This window comes from Gracilinanus agilis, chromosome 6, assembly GCF_016433145.1.
Source record: "Gracilinanus agilis isolate LMUSP501 chromosome 6, AgileGrace, whole genome shotgun sequence".
Classification (NCBI taxonomy): Eukaryota; Metazoa; Chordata; class Mammalia; order Didelphimorphia; family Didelphidae; genus Gracilinanus; species Gracilinanus agilis.
The window spans coordinates 35,802,394-35,823,258 of record NC_058135.1 but is presented as its reverse complement, the minus strand read 5'-3'; the positions used below and the strand labels follow the sequence as shown (position 1 = coordinate 35,823,258).

General features: G+C 38.3%; 1 protein-coding gene across 1 annotated transcript in view; it reads right to left on the bottom strand.

Annotated features, from left to right (window-relative positions):
- The window catches only part of FRAS1 (Fraser extracellular matrix complex subunit 1), a 545,529-nt gene that overhangs the window by 212,845 nt on the left and 311,819 nt on the right, over positions 1-20,865 (bottom strand). Inside the window, exons 20-23 of the mRNA XM_044681606.1 lie at positions 16,133-16,285; positions 15,763-15,909; positions 6,397-6,543; positions 1,682-1,822 (exon numbers count right to left, since the gene is read on the bottom strand). Coding sequence (XP_044537541.1) covers positions 1,682-1,822; positions 6,397-6,543; positions 15,763-15,909; positions 16,133-16,285 — 588 coding nt within the window. The remainder of the gene's footprint in view (positions 1-1,681; positions 1,823-6,396; positions 6,544-15,762; positions 15,910-16,132; positions 16,286-20,865) is intronic.

The following is a 20,865-nucleotide window of genomic DNA, read 5'->3' as shown; positions in this document are numbered from 1 at the left end:
AAGGAATGGAGAGGTGGTTATGAGCAGGTTACAGAACTACCCTGGGAGGTACATAATAATAGCAGAAGCAGAGGTGTCTTCATGTAGCTAGAGCAAGGGAGAACCAATGGACTGTCTAGGCATTACAATGATATGCATGCTATATCAGGAGATCAGGAGATTCCTTACTTCTGCAGAACATTAGGTAGTCCCAGTAGGAGAATTATGGAGAGGATACAAAGGAAGAGAGAAAAAAGACAAAAAGACATGGATGGAGTGAAATCTAACTCTGTTAGCAGTTCTTAACTCAATCTATCAAAAGATCAAAATACATAGCAGTGATTCTCCATCCAACATCCATTTCTGACATACCTCCTCTATACCTTGTGCTCAGACTTAAGGAAAATACAAAGACAGATATGTTCGCTGTCTCTGAAGAGTCTGACATCTAATATTTTCAAAGGGATTAACAGAGAATTAGGCCCTGGGTTAGAGCTGATGGTCATATCAGGTTTTAGCTAGAATTATGACAGCCACATGTCTGACTTCCCTGTATCATCATTTCACTGGCATGTAAACCTTCAGTAATTCCCCCTATGATTAGGGGCACTGCAGATGGAACCTCTCATTGCTTTCTTTTATATCCCTTACTTTGAGTGGCATTTTCTGAATAACACAACATATATAAAAGCCATCAAGTATTGGTAGATGTTGGGTAACTGGTCTAAGTAGTATTCACTTAAAGATGAAGAGAGGGCAAGAAAGAGCAGAAGTGGCTAGAAAGTCAGTAGGAAGGTATGGAGGTATGGAAAGGAAATAGTCAAAGGTCTGTCCTGCTACACGTTATTGAATATTTGGCAGTATTTTCAGTAGAACTTAATGTGAACAATGACAATAATATCATAAAACAATTTTGAAATATTTTAAAACTCTGATCAATGAAGTGATAAGCCACTATTCCAGAAGACTGAAGGTGAATCATATTACCTAAGAAGTGATAAACTTAAAATATAGCATGAGACATATCTTTCTGGATATAGGTAATCTAGATATTTACTTTACTGGAATATATGCATCATGTCATCAGGGTTTCCTTTTTCTTCCTTTTTAAAAATAATATTCAATTATGGAGAGTGGGAAATGGGATGGAGAATTAACAAATGCTTGTAAAAAAACTGTCAGTCAATAAATATATATTTAGGATCTCCTACAGGCTAGACCCCATGCTAAGTGTTGGGCTTAAAAGAAGAGAAAAAGACAATCTCCGTCTTCAAGGAGTTCACACTCAAATTTGTAAAGAATTTCCCCTTTTAATTGCTTGTTGGCTCTGGGAGGGGAGAGGGTAAAGGACAGAGAGAAAAATGAATCATGTAAATGTGGAAAATATTTTAAAATAAAATAAAATGTTAAAAAAGGATTTCCCCTTTTATAACAGTATCTGAGGTCCATGGAAAGACCATCATGCACATAGAGCCTTATTCTTTAAAAAATAAACAAACAAAAACATTATCTTCCATCTTAGAATCAGTACTGTGTATTGGTTCCAAGGAAGAAGAGTGGTAAGGGTTAGGCAATTGGAGTTAAGTGACTTGCCCAGGGTCAGCCAGCCAGGAAGTGTCCGCGGTCACATTTGAACGCAGAACCTCCTATCTCCAGGCCTTGCTCTCTATCCACTGAGCCACCCAGCTGCCATGAGACTTACTCTTGCAATGGTCTAAGTCCCTGTAATAGGAAAGAGAACACTGTTCCACACAAATGCTGTTCTGGAGCACATAACCATCCATGCACTGAAGGCAGTCTGTACTCAGTGGACCCTGGCACGAATTGCAGCTCCAATCACATTCTGAAAAGAAGAAACAAATCTAAATAGGATGAGCCACCTTTCTGTACACATGGAACACGGTGTTTAATACCCCCTGGAAACTATCTGTGGCTATGAGCTCACTCAGCTCTAGTGCTCCAGGCTCCTATACACCATCTTATCTTTATTTGGAACTCCAATACAAACATATACTTAATTACAGCCCCCTATTTTCACAGAGACATATAGGTTTTTTGATTCTTACTTTTCCAAAATAGTAACTAGAAGGTCAGCAACAAAGAAGGAGAGATGCTGTCACCATGGGAAACCCAGAAGCATTTTACACACATTACTCAAAGAATGGATGTTGGCTACTTTATTGAAGAGAACAGATCTTGTAGAATTTATCTCCATTTGGAGAGAAATGTTCAACATGATGTGATAAACCAAACATTTGGTGCAATGAAATCCATCCATTCCAAAAGGATCTATGGGTGTCACTGAATGTATAGCACTGTGCTGGGGTGAAGTATGGTAACTGAAATTAACAGTACTTTTGGGGAAATGGAGAAATAGGTAGGGAATGAGAGGGGAAACACCAACACAGCTGGATAAAAGTAGCCCACAGCTGATTAGGGAGAGGTAACACAATAACACACTTAGCTGGGGAAACAAATAGAAACAGAAATCACCACAGCCAGGGAAACAGTTTAAGTGGGTTCTTGAAGACTGGGCAGGAGACTACCAGGAAGTTTTATAAAAAGAGTTGTTTAATGTTTTACAAGGACAGATAATGAGGTGAAAGGGATAACTTAAACCTTAAGTCTATGGCCAACTGTCAAGGAATGTTGATTAGGGGAAAATGGCTCCTCCTCTACTCTATCTATAAACAGACAGCTCTGGCAGGGTTGACAAGGCAAAGGGATTTGGGAATCTCACAAAGTACGTCCCAGGATGGTATCCAGATGAAATCAAGATACAGGAAAATTTCAGGAAACAAGTTAAATCCAATAAACTAGAGAGTACAGGGCTTTCTGTAGTTGTACACCAATGACAGGAAAAGCACCTAACTCAACCTAGATCTTGATTGAATATCCCTCAGTGATTCAAGCTTAGCTCTTCTTTTGAGATCCCAAATAAGTCCACAGGCTAGTTAGTTGATCAGTAGCCATAGCCTCCAGCTTCTCCAGGGGAAAACTGTCAATTTTCTCCTAGTCTCTGAGGACAAGCCTCTCTCAACATTCTGGGTTTGGAATGTTCACAGCCCCAGCCAGGTTTTTGCTTGATCTGCTTTTTACTCACTATAATAAGTTCTATATATACATTTCCTATAACAGGAGGTGCAAAAAAAAAGAAATCTGAATTTGGAGCCACAGGCTCTAGGTTCTATTACATTTCCCTAGGCTTATATCCTTGCCTGGAGAATAAAGATATTTTACTAGTTATGTTCTGTCCTAGACACCATGCTAAGGATTGGGTTTACTTACTCTCTTGGTAATTTTACAAATTCCCATTGGTTTAACTCATAATTTCTATTAAAATGCCTCATAAACTTCTATGTTAAGCTCTAGCCTCTCTCTCAAGCTTCAGTCCCACATAACCAACTGCCTATTAGGCATTTTAAACTGGACAACATGGAGACAACTCAATTGCAGCATGTCCAAAAGATCATTCATCTTCTTCCTCTCCAACTCTTTCCAATCCAAATTTCCCTACTTCCATCAAAGACACTACCACATTTTTTCTGTCTCCCAGACCCATAACTTTGACATTATCTTTGGTTCTTCACTCTCCCTCACTCCATATATCCAATTAGTTGCCAAATCTTGATGTTTCTTCCCCCACAACATCTTTCACATCTAACTTTTTCTTTCAATTCACAGAGCTCTCATCTTAGCTCAGGCTCCAGTCACCTCTTAACTGGACTGCTACAAAGGTTTCCCAATTGATGGTGTTTCAGCTTCTTTCCAACTCCATCCTTCAAATTGATGCCAAAGTGATTTTCTTTCATCACAAACCACATTACTTTCTCTTTTGCACCCTGTAATTCAGCTAACTTGGCTTTCTCTCTCTCTTCCTTACACATGGAACTCCATTTCCCTCTCTTTATTAGTCTTTATTGGCTGTCCCTCATCCCTGGAATACACACTCCTTCTTCACCTCCACATCAAAGAGTCCTCTTTTCTTCCTTCAAGAAACCATCTTCTACATGAAACCCTACCTAATCATGTCAACTGCTGGTATCCTCCCTCCAAACATTCCTGTCTTTAATTATTGTGTCATTCAGGCATGTCCAATTCTTCATGATGCCATGGGTCAAAGTGTCCATGGTGTTTTCTTGACAAAGACATCAGTGGTTTGCCATTTCCTTCTCTGTTGTCTTTATTTTGCATTTATTTATTTGTTTGTTTATTCATTGTTCATTTATTTGCATAGTGTACTTTTAAATATAATTGTCTTCCTCATTCTCAAATTCCTTTAGAGTAAAAATTGTTCTCTACAAAGCCTAGCATAATGTCTGCCACATAGTCCATGCTTAATCAATGTTTGTTGACTGGTTGCTTGAACTCCAGATCCTGGTCTCCCATAATATAGAGCCCCTACTCCTTGAGTTTTTCTTTTACACTGGGTTGTGAGGAGGCAAGACACAGTCATAAAATGGCCAGGCAAATAATTACAAGGCAACAGATAAGGCAGTGCTTTATAATCTCAGAGCACTATTTTCATTAGTGCTTGTTACAAATAGTGGAAATAGCTCTTTATTTACCTTTCCTTTTGTCCATAAGGCAATATTTCTATGTCCCCAAGAAGCCAGTAAACATGTAAGACTATATTTGAGTTTCAAAGAAGATTTATAATGTTAATCCCACCCATTTATTTGACTGATCTAGACGTAGGGGCCATGGCAAGAGTGGGAGAAGGAGCTTTAGTCAGCAAAAGAGACGCTTGAAAAAGTCTGCCAGCTCCATTACAAAATCATTTCCAGTGAAAAGGATTTGAGATCATCTGGGCTTTGCAGCACAAGCCATTTACTACCAGTAGTGGTTAGGAGTTAGGTGAAAAAGTAGAAAATGAAAAGTTGCCCTTGATTAAAGGGCACCAGACCTCCAAAAAGTTGACAATGAAAGGAGATAGGTAGGTAGAAGAATGATTACACATTTGTGAATTTTTAAAGCTTCACACATTTTCTCACCTGCCTCATACCCAGCCTCCTATCCCAGAAGCAGAGGGGGAGGATTGGGGAAGGGGACAGGAATAAGTAAGGAAAGGAAACTTTCAGAGAAAAGCTCAGGAAGGCAAAACAGTAATGGAGATACTCCTTATCCCTTTCATTCCTTCTAAAAGGCAGTAAACTCTCAACAGCCCAAAATCCCAGAATTAATGGAGAATAACTAGAGGAAGTGGATTTTTAAAAAGCAGATTAATTCTTAGATGGCAGAAGACCCCTCAGAACTTATGATACACATCCAGTGGAATTGTGCATTGGCTTTGGGGGAGGGGTTTTGGGGAGAAGGAAAGAACATGAATCATATAACTATGGGGAAATATTCTAAATAAAAAATAATAATAAATATAAAAAGATAAAAAATAATAAAGATTAAAAGATTAAAAAATAAAGAATTTATGATACACGTAGGGGCAAGAAACGCACCTGTCCAATACAATGGCCTTAACCTTACTGGGGTGTTAATGAGGGACTATTTGCTTCACTTACAGACATGCATACTTCAAAAAGACCTTTGTTAGTAATGATGAAGCCTGATAGGGGTGAAGCTAAATGTTTCAGTGGACTGACAGCCAAACCTACAGATAGGAAGTCTTTGTTCAAATATGACCTCAGATACTTCCTAGCTGGGTGACCTTGGACAAGTCACTTAACCCCCACTGCCTAGTCCTTACCACTCTTCTACCTTGGAACCAAATCACAGTACTGATTCTAAAATGGAAGATAAAGGCTTAAAAAATGATGAAGCCTGCTTCTTCTCACAGAGCAATATAAATGCTTTCAGACATAATCAAAGAATGGATTTGGGTAGCCAATGTATACAACACCAAGCCAAGATGACCTGAGTTCAAATCCAGTTTCAAACATGTACTAGATGTGTGACCCTAGGCAAATCTTTTAACCCTTTTTGCCTCAGTTTCCCCATCTATAAAATGATCTGGAGAATGGAATAGCAAACCATTTCAGTATCTCTGCCAGGAAATTCCAAAATGGGGTCACCAGAAGTCAGACACAATTGAAATGACTGAACATTAACAATTTATTTATTATAAGGCAGGACTTTCATTTTTTTTTGACAGAGTTGAGGTAAAGTAGGGGGCAGGGAGGAAGAGGGAAGGAGGATAATGACTGAGATACAAAATAAAGGAAAAGAAAGAAGAATCAATGAAACATAAAAAAAAAGAAAGCAGAAGAAAGATCAGAAGAGGGCAGGACAAACAGGTTGACATCATCATGTTAAATATACTTTTTTAAAAGTTATATGTAACACTTCAACATTTCACTTGGAATCTGCTTTTTCTGCTCTTTTCTATATATGTTCATTCTTATACATGTTTGCTAAGTTAATAATTTTTAAAAAGAAAATTTGGAAAAAAAAGCCTTTGGTTACCTTTGCATGCCTTGGTGGACAAGTCAAGGTAGTACTGCTGGGCACAGCTCTCGTACTGACATTCTCCGAAGAGAAGGACCTTAGCTGGGTCCCTGCAAGAGGTACATCTTGATGGAGAATCACAGCTCCAGCACTGGACATTGCATGCTGAACAGATACAGATGGATAAATGACCAAATGATGATAATTAAAAGTATTTAAACACGTGTCTGCTTGGACAGGTAAGGTAAAGATATAAAAATCCACATGAGAACTTCAGTGGGATTGCTATTATTCCTAACATGTCATCAAATGATGCCTTCGCTAATGGGGAGAGGGGAGAGAGAGGAAGGGAGTTAATTGGGTATTTTCATGTAACAAATAAATTAATTAAAATAATAATAATGACATGCCCTTTGGAAATACATACAAGGGACATAGCAGAAAGAGCACTGGGATGAGTTAGAAACCCGGTTATGAGGCTCAGCTGCATGAAGTATTGTAGATTTATGACCTTGAAGACGTTTTCTATGGGTCTCATTTCCCTCACCTGTAAAATGGGGTTAAATAAGAAGAGGTAGGATCCCATGGACTAAAATTCTACAGGAGAATTTAGTCCAGGATGGAAGGGGAACTCTCAAGAGTGAAATTCTGAAGACACAAAAGGAAACAACTGCAAAAAGGAGAAAAAATTGTAGATATTGGAAGAGAACGATGAGGATGTACTGGGAACTCAACAACCACTTAAATTTTTAAAAATATACATGGTAGCAAAGTTGAAAGAAAGGTTAGGCAAAGAAAGATCAATTTAAGAGTAAGGTATAGGCCTATAAAAATTGCATCCAAAACATTAAAGCTCAAAATAAATTGAAGCTGAGGATAAAAGCTAAGGACAACAAAAAAGAGATCTGATTTGGTTTGGTTTTCAGCTGTACATGGAGAAAGAGGAGGATCAAAGACAGGATAAGAACAATACTCCAAGAAAATAAGATAATAACTGACAATAAAGATAAGATAGAGTAAATCGATTTTTATTCATTTCTGTTTTCTCTGCCCACAAGAATGACCTCCATACAAACAACAAAACAAAAATGGCTGATAGGAAATTGATGCCCAAGAAAAGTAAGGAGATAGTATGAGAGCACCTAGCTGTCTTTGATGGATTCAAGTTCCCTGGCACAGTTGAACTAGATTCTTAGATACCAAGATGATGGATATGATTACTTTGCCATTACCAGCAATATATGGGAGAAGATGGAAAAGAGGGGAGGCAATGAAGCATTATAAAAGGGCAAACATCATCTCAATGTTCAAAAAAAGGAAAGAGATAGTTGATGAGCATCTAGAAAAAAGAGATTACAAACATCCACTATAGATTCATTCAGAACAGGTCAGACCAGAATAACAGTATTTCTTTTTAATAGAATTTCTAGATGAAGTGAATTCGATAAATTTTGAGATTACAGCAAAGCACTTGAAAAATATTTCACATATTCTTGTGATGAGATTCATACAGACTAGGCAAGAAGACAAAGTGATGAATTTAGAACTGATTGAATGATTGGTCTCAATAGCCAAATGACAACTTAGCAAAAAGTCTCCTTCATGGAGCATCCAAACATCTATCCTTGGTCCTGAACTGGTTAGTATGTTCATTAATGACTTGGAGAAATTAATCAGTGGTATCCTCATCAAATTTGCAGATAACAAAAAGCTTAGAAGGAATACTAACAATAGATTGACAGAATCAGAATCCAATAGGATCTTAATGGAGTCAGAGCACTTGGCTCAATCTAATAAAATTCAATAGAAATAGAAATTCAATAGGAAATTCAATAGGAAAACAATATTAATGTCTTATATTTGAGTTCAAAGAATCAATTTCCATTGTACAAGATGAAATGGACTGAAAGCTCAATATGAACGAGCTATGAAACATGACAGCCAAAAAATATATATAAATCTAATGAGCCCTTGAGCTGCATTAAGAGAGGCAAAGTTTTCAGGAATAAGGAGGTAGCAGTCCTGTTATACTCAGACTTTTTTCAGTCCACATCTAAAGTATTGTGTATAGTTCCTGACACTATACTAAGGAAAGAGATTGATAAATAGGAGAGTATTCAAAGGAGGAGACCACATAGTGTAGGGCCCTGAATCAATGCCATTTGAATAGCATTTGAAGGAACTGGGAATGTTTAGAACTGGAGTAGAGAAGACTGGAGAAAGAGTGAATAAGAAAAGAAAGAGCCATAACAACTTTATTCAAGTCTTAGAAAAGCAATCAAGTTTGGGTTCAGAGGGTAGAAACAGAAGCTCTGAGGAACAGAAGGAAAGTGATAAATTAGGGCTTGGTGTCAGGATAAACTTTCCAATAATTATAGCTATCACAAGTGGATGGGGAACTTGTAGGCAGCTAGGTGGCACAGTGTATAGAGAGCCAGGGCTGGAGCCTGGAAGACTCATCTTTCTAACTTAGAATCTGATCTCATATGCTTACTAGCTTGTGACCTTGGACAAGTCACTTAACTGTTTGCCACAGTTTCCTCATCTGTAAAATGAGCTGGAGAAGAAAATGGTAACTAGTACCTTTGCCAAGGAAACTCCAAATGGGATCATGAAGAGTCAGAGATGACTGAAGAGGGGCAGAAAAACTGAAACAAAAATGCCTTCCCTCTTAGGAAATCTTTAAAGAAGGCCAGATTTCCACCTGTAGATGTTACAATAAGGATTCCTTTGGGTTATATGTTGGAATATATATATTTTTAAAACATTTATTAATATTCATTTTTAACATGGTTACATGTGTATAATTGGAATTTGGGAGACGCCATTTAAAAGTATATTTTTCTATGGACATGTGGGAACTATCAAACTACATTTCCCGAGGTCCAACGGGTTTCCGGTTCTGGTTCTTTGGGCCTGGGGACCCCTACGTCACCACACATAGGACAGTTTAAATGGGAGGAGAATCGAAAGTAAGCCCTCTCTGTTAGCTAGCAGGCTCGCAATACGAAAGGTAAAAATGGCGGAGGCAGTTTGAATACTTACAGGTGCTGTCTTATATATTTTTTACCAGCATGGCCATGGCTTTAATTAAAATACTAATTTATATTATTATATCAGTCTTTATCATTTTTAATCTTAACACATGCTTCATGTCCCTACTTTCCCCTTCACCCCCCGCTCTTCCCCCACCCATGGCTAATGCACATTTCTACTGGTTGTAACATGTGTCCTTGTTCAGGGCCTATTTCCAAATTGTTGATAGTTGCATTGGTGTGGTAGTTTCGAGTCTACATCCCCATTCATGTCTGCCTCAACCCATACGTTCAAGCAATTGTTTATCTTCTATGTTTCCTCTCCTGCAGTCCTTCCTCTGAATGTGGGTAGCATCTTTACCATAAATCCCTCAGAGCTGTCCTGTGTCATTGCATTGTTGCTGGTACAGAAGTCCATTACATTCAATTTTACCACAGTATATCAGTCTCTGTGTACAGTGTTCTTCTGGCTCTGCTCCTTTCGCTCTGCATCTGTTCCTGGAGGTCTTTCCAGTTCACCTGGAACTCCTCCAGTTTATTATTCCTTTGAGCACAATAGTATTCCATCACCCGCATATAGCACAGTTTGTTCAGCCATTCCACAATTGAAGGACATACCCTCCTTTTCCAGTTCTTTGCCACCACAAAAAGCACAGCTATAAATATTTTCATACAAGTCTTTTTCTCTATGATCTCTTTGGGGTACAAACCCAACAATGGTATGGCTGGATCAAAGGGCAGGCATTCTTTTATAGCCCTTTGAGCTTGATTCCAAATTGCCAGCCAGAATGGCTGGATCAGTTCACAGCTCCACCAGCAATGCATTAATGTCCCAATTTTGCCACATCCCCTCCAGCATTCATTACTCTCCGCTTCTTTCATTTTAGCCAATCTACTAGGTGTGAGGTGATACCTCAGAGTTGTTTTGATTTGTATTTCTCTAATTATTAGAGATTTAGAACACTTTCTCATGTGCTTATTGATACTTTTGATTTCTTTACCTGAAAATTGCCTATTCATGTCTCTTGCCCATTTATCAATTGGGGAATGGCTTGATTTTTTTATGCAATTGATTTAACTCCTTGTATATTTGAGTAATTAGACTCCTGTCAGAGTTTTTAGTTATATGGAATATATTTTTCCTAAGGCATGTCAGAGTGGCAGAATTAGAATAAATGATCAAATCATGGAAAATAATCTAGATTCTGAAGAGTGTGAATAATGAATCCCATGAAGTGGTTACATCATTTGAATTTGCATTTCATATTTACTTTCTATTAACCAGTTACCATATTTTACATAATAATAACTTTAAGTAGTGCAAATTTGAATGTTACAACAACTTCAGGGAATTTATTTTTCAAATTATTGGGACCTGGCTGTGAATGATAGAAAAATATGGCCTGATCACATGGCCAGAGTGCCAGTTGACTCAGTGACCACCTGAATCTTTCACTGATATCTAATTACTGTCAAATAAGACCTCCAGTAGTTGGGTTGGACAACACCATGTCAAGATAAAGAGAGTCCTATATTAACAAAGGATGGATAGGCATGGATGGGTTGATTTCAACATTATTGGAGGTAAATTAAATGAAATAAAATTTGAATATTTCATATGTTTCGAGATGAATATTGAAAAATATTGTCTAAATGAATATGAACAAGAAAGTGAGCACTCTGGAAATAATTTTATAGGAGGAATGGTTAAAGAACAAAGGATGCTCCAACAAAATTCAGTAGCAGGAGTTTGAAAGAGAAACTCCATTTAAAATCACTTTAGACAATATAAAATACTTAGGAATCTATTTGCCAAGACAAACCCAGGAATTATATGAACACAACTATAAAACATTTTTCATACAATTAAAACTAGATATAAATAATTGGAGAAACATTAATTGCTCCTGGGTAGGATGAGCTATGTTGTGAGGAAGATAAGATTAGTTATTGATTAGGTATTAAGATGTATCTAGCAGGAAGGAGCTGGAGCTGGGAATTCTAGGTTGGAATGAGGGAGCAGGAAGAAGTGATTTGTGCTCTGAGAAGGACTCCATTGGGGGTTAACACAAACTGTGGTTCGCCCTGGGAGCACTCAGAGTAAAAGGATATCCTGTATCCTGATTTTCCCCTGGGATCTTGAGTGGTGGCATCTAGCAGAGAGAGAAGATCAACAATCCTGTGTCAAGGAAGCAGAGAAAAGTTTTGAAATCTGGTGGACAGTGTTTCAAGCAATCCCTTCCTACTTGGTACCTGAGACAACCTTGGCTCTTGGCATCCAGAGATCATCAGTGGATTGCAGTGAGAATCCCAAAGCCACAAAGCCCCTAGCTGAGCTGCTCAAGCCTGGCAGGTTCCAGGTCTGAGGCAGAAACCCAGAGACTCCACTGATTATTAAGTTAGTGTAGAAATAAGTCTTTCCTTTCCCTGTGGGTTATGTCATTAGATTTAAGGTTTTAGAGTAGATATCCTTATCCACCTTTTAGTTGTTCATAATTAAACCCAGTTATATCCTGTTACCTTGTCTGTTGAATTCAAGGCCTCTGGCCAGAGTGACAGTTGGCTAACTGTCATTTGTCAGTTAGGAGCAGCTTGGCTGTTCAAGTCTTCATGTCCAGGTCTAGTCTCTCATAAATCCCAGTGTGTGTTCCCACAAACCACTTAGTTTATTTATAATATCCCTAGTGACCCCATTACCTTTACATATATTTCCCACAGCTACTATAATAAAAATGACAATCCTACCCAAATTAATCAGTGCCATACCTATCAAACTACCAAAAACACTTTTTTATACAATTAGAAAAAATTATAACAAAGTTCATCTGGAAGAACAAAATATCAACGGAAATAATGAAAAATATGTGAAGGATGGGGGCTTAAGCAGTACCAGATCTTAAACTGTACTATAAAGCAGTAGTCATCAAAACAATATGGATAAGAAACAGTAGGGGGGGATCAATGGAATAGACTTGGGGTAAATGACCTCAGCAAGCTAGTGTTCAATAAACCCAAAGACCCCAGCTTTTGGGACAAGAAATCACTATTTGACAAAAACTGCTGGGAAAATTGGAAAACAGTACAGGAAAAATTAGGTTTAGATCAACATCTTACATCCTATACCAAGATAAATTCAAATTGGGTAAATGACTTAAATATAAAGAGTGAAATCATAAATAAAATAAGTGAACATAGAATAGTATATCTGTCAGATCTGTGGGAAAGGAAGGAATTTAAGACCAAGCAAGAAATAGAGAACATTGCAAAATGTAAACTGAATAACTTTCATTATCTCAATTTAAAAGGTTTTGTACAAACAAAACCAATGCAACCAAAATTAGAAGGAAAGCAAGAAACTGGGGGAACATTTTTATAAAAAAAACTCTCTGACAAAGTTTTAATTTCCCAAATAAATAGGGAACTAAGTCAAATTTACAAAAATCAAGCCATTCCCCAATCAACAAATGGTCAAGGGACATGAAAGGCAGTTTTCACATGGTGAAATCAAATTATCAATAAGCACATGAGAAAATTTTCTAAATCCCTCCTGTTTAGAGAAATGCAAATTAAAACAACTCCGAGATACCACCTTACACCTAGCAGACTGGCGAATATGGCAGCAAAGGAAAGTGATAAATGTTGGAGGGGATGTGGCAAAATTGGGACACTAATACACTGCTGGTAAAGTTATGAATTGGTCCAACCATTCTGGAGGGCAATTTGGAACTATGCACAAAGGGCTTTAAAAGACTGCTTGCCCTTTGATCCAGTCATACCACTGCTCAGTTTATGCCCCAAAGAGATAATAAGGAAAAAGACTTGTATAAAAATATTTATAGCTGCACTCTTTGTGGTGACAAAAAATCAGAAAATGAGAGGGTGTCCATCTATTTGGAAATAGCTGAACTAATCGTGTTATCTGTTGGTAATGGAATACTATTATGCTGAAAGGAATAATGAACTGGAGGCATTCCATGTGAACTGGAAAGATCCCCAAGAATTGATGCAAAGCAAAAGGAGCAGAACCAGGAGAACCTTGTACACAGATACTGATACTAGCAACAATGCAATGACCCAGAATAATCTAGAGGAACTTAGAAGAAAGAACACTATCCACATCCAGAAAAAGAACTGTGGGAACAGAAAGGCAGAAGAAAAACATATGATTGATTACATGGTTCAATGGGGATATAATTAGGGTTTTGATGGTAAAAGATCATGCTATTGCAAATATGAATAACATGGAAATGGATTTTGAACAATGATCCATGTATAACCCAGTGGAACTACTTGTCAGCTCTGGGAGGGGGAGGGGAAAAAGAGGGATCATGAATCATGTTACCATGGAAAAATATTCTAAATTTAAAAAAAAGGAAAAAAGAATGCTCCATCAAAGACAAACAAGGATAATGGAGAAACTGGCAGATGTCTTCAAATACTTAGAAGGAGGTCACAGAAGACAGACTGGACTCCTTCTGTGATGCTCTCTATGATAAATTGTAAAAAAGATGACGTGAAGGAGAATTGACAAAGAAGAGAGTAGTGCTTCGTGAGCATTGTGCTCCCCATGCATGGAGGTCACAAGATCCTAAATCAAGAGAGAAGGGATTTCAAGGGATATCAAGTCTAACTCCGTCATTTTGCAGGTGAGAAAAATGAGTTCCAAAGTGTTCAAAGTAACACGGCAAACGAATATCAGGAACAAGAATTGAACTCAAGTCCTCTGATAGCAATTAGTACTTTTTCCAATGTATCTTTATGCCTTTAAGCAAAGGTTGGATAGACATCTTTTAGGATGCTTTAGCATGATCTTGTAATGGGTAGAAATGGGCTAGATGCCTTCTGGGGCCTTGTTCTCTGAAACAAGGTTTTATATTCAATCGTTTCTTAATTTTTGACACTAACATAATCAATAATTTTAGAAAGCATTATATTAGGATTGAATTCCTAAAGAATTCTGTACTGACACAGCAAAGAATTAGACTTCTTTTCTTTAAAAAAATCACAAATGAAAGAATCTTTGAAAGGAAGGCAGACTCTAAGTTCCAGTTCTTTTCAAAAGGGAGGATAGAAGTGTCCCTCGGCCAATCAGTGATGAGTGATATCCCTGTAAGTAACACTGAATCCATTAAAGAGGCACAGACTGCAATGGCCTACAATGTCAGAATCAAACTAGCATCAGAGAGTAGACACACACAAATTTCCCAATGGAAGATCAGACTTTTCCATCTCCTAAAAAGAATGACACTGAATTTTTACTACAGAATATTATTTCATCCAAAATACATGACCCTATTTATATGATAGTGCTCAAAATACATTTGACTTATGCAAGGATAACATTGGACATAAACAGAAGCTTCAATTTCAACATTGGGAAGACATCCCCATTACTCTTTCTCTGCTAAGGCACCTTTGCTTATGTGTTGAACAATCAAGTACATTCATTTTGTCTTATAAAACCAAAGAGCTCTCCAGATTATTTGAGATAATCAAATGAGACATATTTCATCCAGATGGAATTCTGGTGCAGCAAATGGTGCAAACCTGGTTGGTCCAAATAAAACCCTAGCGCTTCGCTAATTCAAAGATTAGCAAAATAGAGATGTCTTTGATTTCTTTGCTTTCCCAAAGGAAAATTGGCATCATGTTTGTTGTTATTTAATACAGAAAAATTATAAAATAAAAAGCAACTTGAAAATTGAAGTAAGATAACTGAAAATGAAAATGAATTTACTGATTGCCACCAACCTTAGCTCTGGTACAGAATTATTTATATAGGCTAGAGAGAACTAGATTATCCTCCTAGGTTATTGTTCTGATCTTTTATAAAACTGCATTTTATAAAATTTATATGTATGCACATAAAATATAAATTTACATGGGTAAACTGTCATTTATAAATTAACTGTCCACTGGACTTCTCAGTTATCTTATTTTACCATGGGAGTGGGCAACCTAGCTTCTCAAAAGCTATTCCAGTAGAAAGCAAGCTTCTGGAGTCTTTCCAATCTGGAGAAGCTTAAGTCCAACTCCATGTGTAACAGATGCTAGCCTAACTCAGTTTGAAGAGGTTCATCACCAACATGGCTAAAAAATGAATTCTTTGGCTATAGAAATCCCAAGAAATACCTGCCAAGTCACAGAGGGAATGCAAGCAGTAGTGGCATAGAGAATACCCATAAAATGAGAAAAATAAAGATTCTTGACATATTGGACTAAGTATAAAGCTAAGGGTGTCACTAGAAAGACCAAAGGAAAATTGTTGACAAAATAGAAATACAAATCCTAAAGCCATCATCTCCTATCATGAGGAAGAAAGGAGAGAGCTGCTTAGTGGAAAACATACGTTGGCATGCATTATTTTCATCAAGATAGTGCCCTGGGAAGCAGGTGCTGGTGCACAAGCCGTTGTGTGACAGGACAAGGTTGGCATCACATGAGGAGCAGGAGAAGGGTCCAGGACCATGACAGGTTTTGCAGGATAAGTGACACTCTGCAAAAGGAGAAAAAAATATTACTATTGAGGTCTAACTCCCCAAAGACCAATTCCAGGAGATCAACTCACAGATCTGACTCAAAGAATCCCATATCACGGTTCCTTCCACTTCCCCTTCATTAATGGATATAAGAAGGGCCTAAGAGAGGCTCACATCCCTGGGAGATGGCCCAGGAATGTTTGTAGGCATCTTGAGCTTTGGCATCCAGTAGCTACTCACGTTTACAAGCTCCATTCTCTGCATAGAATCCCATGGGGCAACTGGGAACACAGTGGTCCCCTAGCAGCAAGTAAAGGGCGTTCTGACAGCTGAGACAGATGTTGCCAGTGTTATGGAGGTCAGCTACACATTGTTGGCACAGGGGGTGGCAATCTGAAAAGAAAAAATATTAATAAATAAATAATTATAATAATTATAATAATGTTTCACAGAAGTCTCGGGTAATCCTAAAGTCAAAATTTTATTGAAGGCAAACTGGTATAGGGGAAATGTTTTTGGAGTCTAAGTACCTGAATTTGAATTCCAGCCCCACCATTTACTTGTTTATAAATAAGGAAGTCAGTTTCCCTACCTGAAAAATGATGGTCAGGATGAAAGGGGAAAGGAATATGCATTTATAAGAGTCTCCTATGGGCCAGGGCCTGTGCTAAGCAGTTTACAAATATCACCTTTGATCCTCACAACAACCCTGGAAAGCAAATGTTATTATGATCCTCCTTTTATAGCTGAGGAAACTGAGGGGCTAGGAAGTGCTAGGAAGAAGGAAGATCCGGACATGTTCTTTCTTCATTCCCCTGTGTGTTAAAAGTACTGATAAGCTAATTTCCCTAAAAGAATTCCATCTTTAATTCTATTATCATCTCTAGGTCTTGTAGACTGAGAATGTAACTTCTAACAATACACTTATTGTTTTAAAATTCCATTGCAAGGAGCCATTTCATAAGGCCCTTTTAGGCGGCTAGAATGGGATTTTACCTAAACGAACATGTATTACCTAATTTCCTCCTTCCTGAGCCACAAAAAAAACCATATTATCCCAACAATTGGATCCTTTTTTCCTCTGAAAGACTCTAAGTCTTCTCTTTAACATGGGAGGGAAGCTCCCCGAAGTTTCTTGATGATTCAGTAGAGAAGTCCAGGAATGTCCATCTCAAAAGTATTAAGGGAAGCTCATAAACCCATTTTTCAACAGCACAAAAACACTAAAGGCTCCTGACCTTCCTCTGAACTTGGAGAGTTCAAGAAGAGCTTACAAGTAGTCTTTTGTCAGTCTCTAGGAACAATGAAGGATATCCTATGAATCAAATTAATCCTCATTATAGTAATTCAGTAAATTAGAAGAGGAAACAATAATGAGGCTACCTTCCATCTGGCTGATTGTCAATTTTTTTTTAACAAAAGATTAAGCATCTTGTTCTCTGCCTGTTTCCTTTTCATCAGGAGAGAAGTGTGAATGCTAGATGCCCAGTTCAAAAGTCAATGAAACTATTTAAATACCAGGGCAAGAAATGAAGGAACAGAGTATTTCATTACTGGATAGCTTTAAACTGTGAGTGAAACTGAAGCCCTGAAAGGACAGAAACCCTTCTGTTTTGAGGATTTAGGACTATTCTATATATCCCTGAAGGACATGCCCTTGTAGTTAAGAGGTAGATTAAAAGGTATTAGTAACTAATTAGGATTTTTCCATGATATGATTAGAAGACATGAAAAAAAACAATGAAAAAAAGTGGGGAGCTATCTGGAAAGAAACATTCTGAGATGGGAATCTCTTGGTTTAGTGAGAATAAAATTTACAGATTTGTTTAGTCTAGGGATTCCTAGAAATGATCCTCCATTTATGGGGACAATGGATTGCATTAATGAAAAACAAACAATGCAGGAGCAGCTAGGTGGTTCAGAAGATTGAGAGGCAGGAGTAAAGGCAGGAGATCCTGGGTTCAAATCTAGTCTGAGACACTTCCTAACTGGGTGTTCCTGGACAATTCATTTAACCTCCATTGCCTCACCCTTACCACTCTTCTACCTTCGAATCAGTACACAATATTGATTCTAGGATGGAAGGTAAGTGTTTTTAAAAAAATAGACTGCCACAGGAATATTACATAATCTGAAACCACAGCTGTCTATTTAGTTGAGACTTGGGGTCAGAGCTTCCTAAACCCAAAGGGATCAGAATTAAGGAAACCAAAAATCAAAAGACTCCATCATCTCCTAGGTTCTATGATTTTCCATGCATGCCACCAAGGAAAGTACTGGTACGTGAACCACAGTCGTTGGAGGGACTAAGCTTTTTGAAGGGATAATTAATATGAGGCACCACAAAAACCTGAATCTATCTTTACAGAAGCTGCTTCAGGAGAACACTAAATCTAAGGGAAGTCACAGGGCTCCTTAACTCCTCACACACAGAACATTCCATATACCTTACTCTGCACCTCTCTTTTCCAACTACTACTTACTGATTCTTTGACATTAGAAAATATACCAGTCACATAGTTCCCCTGAGCATACTCAAAAGAAAAAGGAAAAATGTAGGGGTCCATTTAAACCTACCCTTCCCACACACAAAGACCCAGTGTCATACTACACAATAAGCCCTCCAATTAAAAAGACTTGTTAAACAAATGTGTGGCAAACCATGCTCAAATGTCTGTTGGTAAATGCAGCTTTCAGTTTGTTTCATTGATAGAGAGGTATCTAGCTAACCAGTACAGCTCTTATTTTTAGCAAGTACAGTTTTTTTTATTGAGTAGAGCTCAGGGGAGGAAATCAAAGAAGTAGAATGAGCAAAATCAAAAGCAGACATGATAAGGAAAACTGGGAAGTGAAGGAGAGAGGATAATTTTCTGGAAGACCTGAACAGTCTCAATCGAAGGATTCAGTTGGTCTGGTCTAAATGAAGTGCTACATCGGGTTCTGTAAGCCAGGCGGCAAGTTTCACAGACTTGGATGGTGATGGGAACTAAAAGAAGCTTGCTCATTCTTTTTTGACCCAGGGAGGCTTTGGGTAAAATTTCTGGTCCCTAGATTCTAAGGGAGAAAGGATTCTGGAGGCAGAGAGCTGAGGAGAAGTGCCCCAACAGAAACATTCTCTAAAGGTTTCTTCTCTTTGTCCTAATGCAGTGTTGGTGAACAATTTTGAGATCACATGCCCAAAATGCAATTTCAAGCTGCCTGTGAGCCCCCTCACCCCATTAACCCAGACAGGGGAGGGAAGAAGTACTTGCATTCATTTGGTGGCTAGACAGAGAGGCAGGGCATGCAAAAATGTTTCAGGGTTATGGAAAGGTGGAAAAGAGCAGCCCCCTCTGTGCTGCCCCCACACCTGTGCCGTGACTTCACCAACATGGTCTTAAGGTATATTGGGTTGGGTTTTGTTTTACTAAAAATAAAAATAGTAAATACCTAAAACTAGAATAATGCTTTTTTCATAGGGATATATCCAAAAGTCAAATTCTCCTTCTAGTAATGAGTTTCTTGACTCATTTCAAACTGAGCAATAATGAGAAGCACAGCCAAGACTATAGTAAAGGTTGGCTGGTCTTTGTTCCTAGGTGCCAACATGGCAAGTCACCCTTGATTCTCCAGCTGTCTGCTGCTATGGCTGTGATCCCATTGAGTTCCAGGTTGCTATTTATAGAGTCCTATTCTGTGGTGCTCCTCTATTGGCATCTTCCTCCATTGATGCTCAACATTCTTGTTCCCAAAACAAATTCAACTGAGAAATGAGGAAAGGGAAGTAATGAAGAGACTAGCCTACCGCTTTTAGATAAGTCTTGGTCTTGTGTGCCTTTGTCTATGTATATATACACACCTATACATATAGCTGCAGATTTCACTTATATTCCTGTTAGGCTGACTTTCCTATCTTCTAGGCTTCCTGGGGGAGAGAGAAAGAAAGAACTCAATTCTGGACATGTTCAGTTTGAGATGCTTCTGGGTTACCCAGGTTAAAATGTCCAAAAGGCAGCTGATGATACAGAATGGCAGCTCATGGAAGACAGGAACTGAAAAACTTTATCAATAAGTCAATAGCTTTGGCTATTTCAACAGAAGAGAACAAATCTAAAAGCATCCTCTGTGTCTAACCAAATGTCATTTCCATTATTTAATAACATTTAAGAAGAATCCAGTGGAAATCCAGCATCCATTGATTGTTAGGTTTTCACAGCAATTAATTCAAATCATCAACAAAAACCTGACTGTGAATACAAGGAAATAAAATGAAGATTTAGAATTATATCCACTCAAGTCAATTTCCTTTACTTTATCGTTGCCAGGAGGCAACTGACCCCGGCTTCTCAAGAAGAGAGATTCAGGCTCTAGAAGTCCTTCCCCTGTAGAAAAGGCTCCCAATTGAGACCAGATAAGCATAATGAAACTGACCAAAAGAAGACTAGCCAGCCTGGTATAAAAAACATTTTGTCACATAAATTCATAAAAATATCAATTAAGGAGTGGCAGGATGTGACCTGTCAGAAGAGAAATAACAATAAAACAACAACAACAACAACATTTATCTAGGGCAGAGACGGGCAACCATATGGAGATAGAGTGCCAGGCCCCACCCCCCACCACCACTCCACAGATACATTCTGTGCCCCTCCCCACACTGAGTGCTGGGCTTATACTGCTTTCCCCCTGTTAGTCCATCCTGGGCAGGATGGAAGCACTCCCATTGGACTGCTGGGGGCAGGTGATGTAGTTAGGTTTGGGGAGAGGGAGAGGCAAGGGGTGCAAGCACTCTACTCCCCTCTAGTTATATGAGCTAGGATCCCCTCAAGCCTAGCTCCTCTCCAAAGTGGAAATTCAGGGGACCTTGAAAATTTCAAAGTACACCCTCTTTAGCCACTATTTAAGGAACCAGAAGACAATTCAAATGGAGAGAGAGAGAGAGAGAGAGAGAGAGAGAGAGAGAGAGAGAGAGAGAGCTGTCTCTTATACACATC